Source organism: Oncorhynchus masou, chromosome 3 (assembly GCF_036934945.1).
Source record: "Oncorhynchus masou masou isolate Uvic2021 chromosome 3, UVic_Omas_1.1, whole genome shotgun sequence".
NCBI classification, from domain to species: Eukaryota; Metazoa; Chordata; class Actinopteri; order Salmoniformes; family Salmonidae; genus Oncorhynchus; species Oncorhynchus masou.
The window spans coordinates 11,585,560-11,593,986 of NC_088214.1; the positions used below are offsets into that span (position 1 = coordinate 11,585,560).

At 39.8% G+C, this 8,427-nt stretch overlaps 1 protein-coding gene across 1 annotated transcript; it reads right to left on the minus strand.

The window, feature by feature from the left end:
- Window positions 1-245: 245 nt before the first annotated feature.
- On the minus strand, window positions 246-3,167 carry camk2n1a (calcium/calmodulin-dependent protein kinase II inhibitor 1a). Its single transcript, XM_064930911.1, has 2 exons — window positions 2,701-3,167; window positions 246-2,027 (listed from the first exon to the last, which is right to left on the minus strand). Exons 1-2 carry the CDS (start codon window positions 2,864-2,866, stop codon window positions 1,957-1,959), a joined length of 237 nt encoding a protein of 78 aa, XP_064786983.1. The 5' UTR covers window positions 2,867-3,167; the 3' UTR covers window positions 246-1,956.
- Window positions 3,168-8,427: the final 5,260 nt, after the last annotated feature.

Here is an 8,427-nt window from a genome sequence, read left to right on the forward strand (position 1 = left end):
ACCATCGGCCTTCTTTTCTCCCCTCTGTACCCTCTTCAACCAGTGGGACTAAGCCACAGTTGTAGGGGCTCAGTGTGTTTAATGTGACTATGAGAATGTGGTTCAACATCTTTGTGATGTCCAACAATGCTGTGGATGTAATCCACAGCCAGACCAACTGTCATGTCGTGTTAACTGTCATGTGTTAAATGCTTGTACTCTGTGATAATGGATGGATCTTGGGAAATGAATTCCAGAGGACCACATTTGACATGTTCTTTCACCATTTATTAGTTCACCAAATACAGTGAAAATGGCATCTTAATATACAATGACTCATTCTTAGAATGTCATGACACTTTTGTTGCTTTTTTGCTTCATAAAACGATGTTTCATTATTGAAAGTATTAAGGTTTCATGCACAAAAAAAACATATTCAGTTTTCTCCAAAGAATGGTACAAGATAAACGAAATAAAAAACATAACTGTAATGTCCAAAATTGGTCAAATAACGTGTTATTTGAGGATACTCGTAAACAGTGCAATATACTCTAAAATCGCAATTTTCTAACAAATGCATCAACGAAGCTTAAGTCACAGTATACGATTTCTCAATAATAGTTTAACATTGATGTGTACAAAACCCCAAACACATTCAGTTAGTCTTTAAAAAAACGTCAGTCCCTTTGATATAGAATGAGAAAAGTCAACACCCAAATCTCTTAGATTCTCCGTTATATAGGCTATTCTCAATCTGCATATCCTCTCTATAATACAAACATTTGTGTTGATGAACTGTAAGACGATAGACTAGCTTATAATTTTTAAATAACAATTATTTAGATATAAAAATACAAATATGACTTTTGAAATATGAATGTAAGCGTGCCAGGGTAGGAGTGGTTGGCACCTGTGGTGGCACCGGAGGGAAAGATCATGCAAATAGATAGATCAAATATTTGACTTTTAATTATAGAACACGAAAAACACGAATAATTGCAACATCAAAATAAATAAATTAAAAAATATATATTTTCCCATTAATTTCATGATTATTGTTTCAAACATTTATAATTTGCCCATCTCTTCTGGCCTCCTTCGATATTTCTAGTCTGTAAAAGTGAACCAGAGAGCCTATGTGCAGGTGTCGGTAGGCTAAAGATACACGAAGGCGCCGAGCTGCATCTTTAACCGTGGGGGGTAATGTAAGCCCATGTATCAATTTCATTCAATTGAACCTGGGGACTATGCATTAGGCCTACTAGCTTATTCTTTACAGGTGAAGCCAAAGTGAATATAGGCCTACCAAATAAAATATTAACATTGCACCATCCTCTGTATATATATTTTTGTTACACACAATGGATTTATTCTAGTTACTGGATATCAGTGTTTGGTTGGTCTGTATTAAAAAGCTTTAGCAGCAATCGGATAGGAATGCATTCTACGTTCGACCAATGCTGAAAAGTACAGCTCCCTTGAATGCAATGTCGCCGATTGTTATCAACAATGCAAAGCCTGCAAGGGTAATATGGTCTTCGAGCATAGGCAGTCTACTGGGTACAACTATAGAAACAGAGCTTTAAATGAAATTCTGCCACCAGTTCTAGTTTGTTGTTGCTTACGGCGCGTTTGGAAGATGGTCGTGAAGTTATGGCAAATTCATCCATCAGAGAAGTCAGCTGAGGTTGAGACACGGAGCCAGGATCCGCCATCTCAACATCACGCTGCGCAGCAGAAGTTAAAATCGGGTTTCATCAAATTGTCAGCAACCACAAGATAAATCTCGGTCTTTTCCGGACTCTTCCTCAAACTCTTCCTCTGCTTTCTCGTCCAATCTTCACATCTTTCCACCCCTTTCCTTCCCCTTGTCTTCGCTTCGTGCCATCGTTTCTCCTACAATCCTCGAACATGCACAGCCGACAAGTGCTTCAAATCGGTGATCAAAATAAAAAGTCTGCAAGGCATTGTTCATCTTTAAACACCTGGTGACGACTTGTCTGCCATCCCCTTTAGAACGTCGTCTATTCTGTCGTCTTCGATGACCACTGCGGAGGGGAGATGCAATCATGTTAATATTTTTAGTTTATTATGTTATATTTGATTTGATTTATGTATTACATATGTTTAACCTTTATTTTATCAGGGACTCATCACTTGCCATGTCATAGGCTAATGGCCTAACTGTTTCATAAATATGTTTTACAGCCAACAAATTGAGTAGGCTAATTGCAAAGGTTTTGGAGACTGGTGCAACACAAAGGGAAATATCGTTGTGCCAAACCCCTGACTTTGGTGCTTGAAACAATGCTTTGTCCATAATGGCGCAAATCCAAGCGCGCACTAGATAGACGCTGTCAGCACTTGCAATTTCCACTACATGCAATAGGGAAAAGTGCCCTTTAAAATGACAGCGAGCGTAACTAATGTAGACATTTAGCCTAGTACATTTTGATATCACATTGGTAGTCTATTATTCTCATTCGTCACTATCAACGGGGCGCATTGTGGTCAGCTACTGTCCTTTGTTATTCCAATAAATAAAGGTTTGCCTCATAATTTAGAGGTCAAATGCATATCTGTTGCATGTCTGTGTTGTATAACAAGTCGGCTAGGTTAGAGTTAAAGATCACCCAAACATGCCTGGGTGGCCAAGCCTTTGTTTTTGATCACCAAAACAAAACCTCTATTCAACAATCCATTCCAATAACCAGATCTTACCTCTCTTGGCTCTGCCGATCTGTCCCAGCTTTGGGGGTCTTTTCGCTTGCGACGCACCGAAGAACGAATTGGTGTCCTGTAGTCCGCAGCTAAAGGACACCTGACTGGCCTCGCTGTCTCCATAGCCGCTCATTTTCCCCTCGCTGTACGGCAGTACCTCGGACATTATTGCACGGCTGAGACGGACGGATCAACAGCGCAACAACAAACAAAAAAACGGTTTAAAGTTGGCGGCTATACTTGACGTAGCCCAGAAATCCCTGGCTTGGTAATTAGACTAGTCGAGCTTTCCAGTGAAAATCTGTTTGGAAAATCACTAATTGACTTCTTCGTGCTTAGCCAGCGAAGGTTGAAGGTTCAGAGTCCGGGTTGAGGCGGGGTGTTTGCAGGATGTTGTGTCGCTGTTCGAGAGGAGAGCAGAGGAAGAGCGGTCTGTACGCCTGTGTTGCTCGATGAAGTCTGATGAAGAAAGTGGGAGATCCCGGGATCATAAAGGAAACCCAGGCGGAACGGTGAAGTCATCCATCCGGGTGTGTGTGTGTGTGTGTGTGTGTGTGTGTGTCTCTGTGTGTCTGTCTGTCTTTCTGTCTGCCTGTGTGTGTGTGGTATGTGTGTGTGTGTGTGTGTGTGTGTGTGCTAGGGGACTCTGAATGCTAGAGGAGTAAGGGTGACATCAACAGGCGAGATATATAGCAATGTGCAGTGAAGGGAGCAGAAAGTCATGTTCACAGAGACACAGCTACTGGAGCAACGGGGAAATAAACATTTTATTTGGTCCATAATATTTTCAATAGTGAACACATTTGTAGACTTAAAAACGTATTCAAATGTGTTGATATTTACGCATATGCCATTGGTTAGTTACATTTATTCAGGGAATTATAATAGTTTACTCGCAAAATTGCACACAATGGCTAGGCTACAGTTGTTGGAATATCCGTGTGTTTTGTATCTATATGCTTGACATTGTTATGTTTCTCTCCTCGTATGTAGTATATTTCCTTCGTTGCTTTATATTGGCACTGGGGACACGAGATTCTCACAGGAAATCATTACCTGCTCCTTTGTGCGTCTGTCTGCGCACACAAGTCGGAAGTGCCTATAAAATGAGTCTTTTCACCTATATATCGTAGCTCCAGCGGCAGCGGGTAAACGAGGTTTACAAATTTCACCAATACACTTTTGCGCACATTCTCCATTGATGGTTTACAAGTTACACCTGTCAACCATCGAGCTGATCTGGACAACGGTAATGTTGATGTGCCTCAGACCCATACTGGTGTGGTCCAGATGTCCAGGACAGCCGCTGTAATGCTCTCTGTGTATGTACTTGGCATCCTCATCCTTGAGATACTTGGCTTCAACTTTGTACAGAACATGGGACTGCAGAGTCAACTGAAGATGTCTGAAGACCTCATCCATGATGTTTCTGTAGAATTGGACAACTATGGACAGGCGCTTCCCAAGTCCACCCAGACTGAACCACCAGTATCCATCACGCCTACCAAACCCACCCAGACTGAACCACCAGTATCCACCACGCCTACCAAACCCACCCAGACTGAACCACCAGTATCCACCACGCCTACCAAACCCACCCAGACTGAACCACCAGTATCCACCACGCCTACCAAACCCACCCAGACTGAACCACCAGTATCCACCACGCCTACCAAACCCACCCAGACTGAACCACCAGTATCCACCACGCCTCCCAAACCCACCCAGACTGAACCACCAGTATCCACCACGCCTACCAGACCCACCCTGACTGAACCACCAGTATCCACCACGCCTACCAAACCCACCCAGACTGAACCACCAGTATCCACCACGCCTACCAAACCCACCCAGACTGAACCACCAGTATCCACCACGCCTACCAAACCCACCCAGACTGAACCACCAGTATCCACCACGCCTACCAAACCCACCCAGACTGAACCACCAGTATCCACCACGCCTCCCAAACCCACCCAGACTGAACCACCAGTATCCACCACGCCTACCAAACCCACCCAGACTGAACCACCAGTATCCACCACGCCTACCAAACCCACCCAGACTGAACCACAACCATGGGAGTCTCCATGCCAAGTGTAGAGCCACGGTGGCGCCATGAAGCTACATGAATGCCCAGAGTATTGCCCAAAAATGTGTGGAAGTGCATAATTGAGACAAAACGTTGGTTTTCCGGGACAGTATCTTTAGAAAAGGTTTTACAGGACAGTATCTTTAGAAAAGGTTTTACAGGACAGTATCTATAGAAAAGGTTTTACAGGACAGTATCTTTAGAAAAGGTTTTACGGGACAGTATCTATAGAAAAGGTTTTACAGGACAGTATCTATAGAAAGGTTTTACGGGACAGTATCTTTAGAAAAGGTTTTACGGGACAGTATCTTTAGAAAGGTTTTACGGGACAGTATCTTTAGAAAGGTTTTACGGGACAGTATCAATAGAAAGGTTTTACGGGACAGTATCTTTAGAAAAGGTTTTACGGGACAGTATCAATAGAAAGGTTTTACGGGACAGTATCTTTAGAAAAGGTTTTACAGGACAGTATCTTTAGAAAAGGTTTTACAGGACAGTATCTTTAGAAAAGGTTTTACGGGACAGTATCTTTAGAAAAGGTTTTACAGGACAGTATCTTTAGAAAAGGTTTTACGGGACAGTATCTTTAGAAAAGGTTTTACGGGACAGTATCTATAGAAAAGGTTTTACAGGACAGTATCTTTAGAAAAGGTTTTACGGGACAGTATCTTTAGAAAAGGTTTTACAGGACAGTATCTTTAGAAAAGATTTTACGGGACAGTATCTTTAGAAAAGGTTTTACAGGACAGTATCTATAGAAAAGGTTTTACGGGACAGTATCTTTAGAAAAGGTTTTACAGGACAGTATCTTTAGAAAAGGTTTTACAGGACAGTATCTATAGAAAAGGTTTTACGGGACAGTATCTTTAGAAAAGGTTTTACGGGACAGTATCTTTAGAAAAGGTTTTACGGGACAGTATCTTTAGAAAAGGTTTTACAGGACAGTATCTATAGAAAGGTTTTACGGGACAGTATCTTTAGAAAAGGTTTTACGGGACAGTATCTTTAGAAAAGGTTTTACAGGACAGTATCTTTAGAAAAGGTTTTACGGGACAGTATCTATAGAAAAGGTTTTACGGGACAGTATCTTTAGAAAAGGTTTTACAGGACAGTATCTTTAGAAAAGGTTTTACAGGACAGTATCTATAGAAAAGGTTTTACAGGACAGTATCTATAGAAAAGGTTTTACAGGACAGTATCTTTAGAAAAGGTTTTACAGGACAGTATCTTTAGAAAAGGTTTTACGGGACAGTATCTATAGAAAAGGTTTTACAGGACAGTATCTATAGAAAGGTTTTACGGGACAGTATCTTTAGAAAAGGTTTTACGGGACAGTATCTTTAGAAAAGGTTTTACGGGACAGTATCTTTAGAAAGGCTTTACGGGACAGTATCTTTAGAAAAGGTTTTACGGGACAGTATCTTTAGAAAGGCTTTACGGGACAGTATCTATAGAAAAGGTTTTACAGGACAGTATCTATAGAAAGGTTTTACGGGACAGTATCTTTAGAAAAGGTTTTACGGGACAGTATCTTTAGAAAAGGTTTTACGGGACAGTATCTTTAGAAAGGCTTTACGGGACAGTATCTTTAGAAAAGGTTTTACGGGACAGTATCTTTAGAAAGGCTTTACGGGACAGTATCTTTAGAAAAGGTTTTACGGGACAGTATCTTTAGAAAGGCTTTACGGGACAGTATCTTTAGAAAAGGTTTTACGGGACAGTATCTATAGAAAAGGTTTTACAGGACAGTATCTTTAGAAAAGGTTTTACAGGACAGTATCTATAGAAAAGGTTTTACAGGACAGTATCTTTAGAAAGGTTTTACGGGACAGTATCTTTAGAAAGGTTTTACGGGACAGTATCTTTAGAAAGGTTTTACGGGACAGTATCAATAGAAAGGTTTTACGGGACAGTATCTTTAGAAAAGGTTTTACGGGACAGTATCAATAGAAAGGTTTTACGGGACAGTATCTTTAGAAAAGGTTTTACAGGACAGTATCTTTAGAAAAGGTTTTACAGGACAGTATCTTTAGAAAAGGTTTTACGGGACAGTATCTTTAGAAAAGGTTTTACAGGACAGTATCTTTAGAAAAGGTTTTACGGGACAGTATCTTTAGAAAAGGTTTTACGGGACAGTATCTATAGAAAAGGTTTTACAGGACAGTATCTTTAGAAAAGGTTTTACGGGACAGTATCTTTAGAAAAGGTTTTACAGGACAGTATCTTTAGAAAAGGTTTTACGGGACAGTATCTTTAGAAAAGGTTTTACAGGACAGTATCTATAGAAAAGGTTTTACGGGACAGTATCTTTAGAAAAGGTTTTACAGGACAGTATCTTTAGAAAAGGTTTTACAGGACAGTATCTATAGAAAAGGTTTTACGGGACAGTATCTTTAGAAAAGGTTTTACGGGACAGTATCTTTAGAAAAGGTTTTACGGGACAGTATCTTTAGAAAAGGTTTTACAGGACAGTATCTATAGAAAGGTTTTACGGGACAGTATCTTTAGAAAAGGTTTTACGGGACAGTATCTTTAGAAAAGGTTTTACAGGACAGTATCTTTAGAAAAGGTTTTACGGGACAGTATCTTTAGAAAAGGTTTTACAGGACAGTATCTATAGAAAGGTTTTACGGGACAGTATCTTTAGAAAAGGTTTTACGGGACAGTATCTTTAGAAAAGGTTTTACGGGACAGTATCTTTAGAAAGGCTTTACGGGACAGTATCTTTAGAAAAGGTTTTACGGGACAGTATCTTTAGAAAGGCTTTACGGGACAGTATCTTTAGAAAAGGTTTTACGGGACAGTATCTTTAGAAAGGCTTTACGGGACAGTATCTTTAGAAAAGGTTTTACGGGACAGTATCTATAGAAAAGGTTTTACAGGACAGTATCTTTAGAAAAGGTTTTACAGGACAGTATCTATAGAAAAGGTTTTACAGGACAGTATCTTTAGAAAGGTTTTACGGGACAGTATCTTTAGAAAGGTTTTACGGGACAGTATCTTTAGAAAGGTTTTACGGGACAGTATCAATAGAAAGGTTTTACGGGACAGTATCTTTAGAAAAGGTTTTACGGGACAGTATCAATAGAAAGGTTTTACGGGACAGTATCTTTAGAAAAGGTTTTACAGGACAGTATCTTTAGAAAAGGTTTTACAGGACAGTATCTTTAGAAAAGGTTTTACGGGACAGTATCTTTAGAAAAGGTTTTACGGGACAGTATCTATAGAAAAGGTTTTACAGGACAGTATCTTTAGAAAAGGTTTTACGGGACAGTATCTTTAGAAAAGGTTTTACGGGACAGTATCTTTAGAAAAGGTTTTACGGGACAGTATCTTTAGAAAAGGTTTTACAGGACAGTATCTATAGAAAAGGTTTTACGGGACAGTATCTTTAGAAAAGGTTTTACAGGACAGTATCTTTAGAAAAGGTTTTACAGGACAGTATCTTTAGAAAAGGTTTTACGGGACAGTATCTTTAGAAAAGGTTTTACAGGACAGTATCTATAGAAAGGTTTTACGGGACAGTATCTTTAGAAAAGGTTTTACGGGACAGTATCTATAGAAAAGGTTTTACAGGACAGTATCTTTAGAAAAGGTTTTACAGGACAGTATCTTTAGAAAAGGTTTTACAGGAC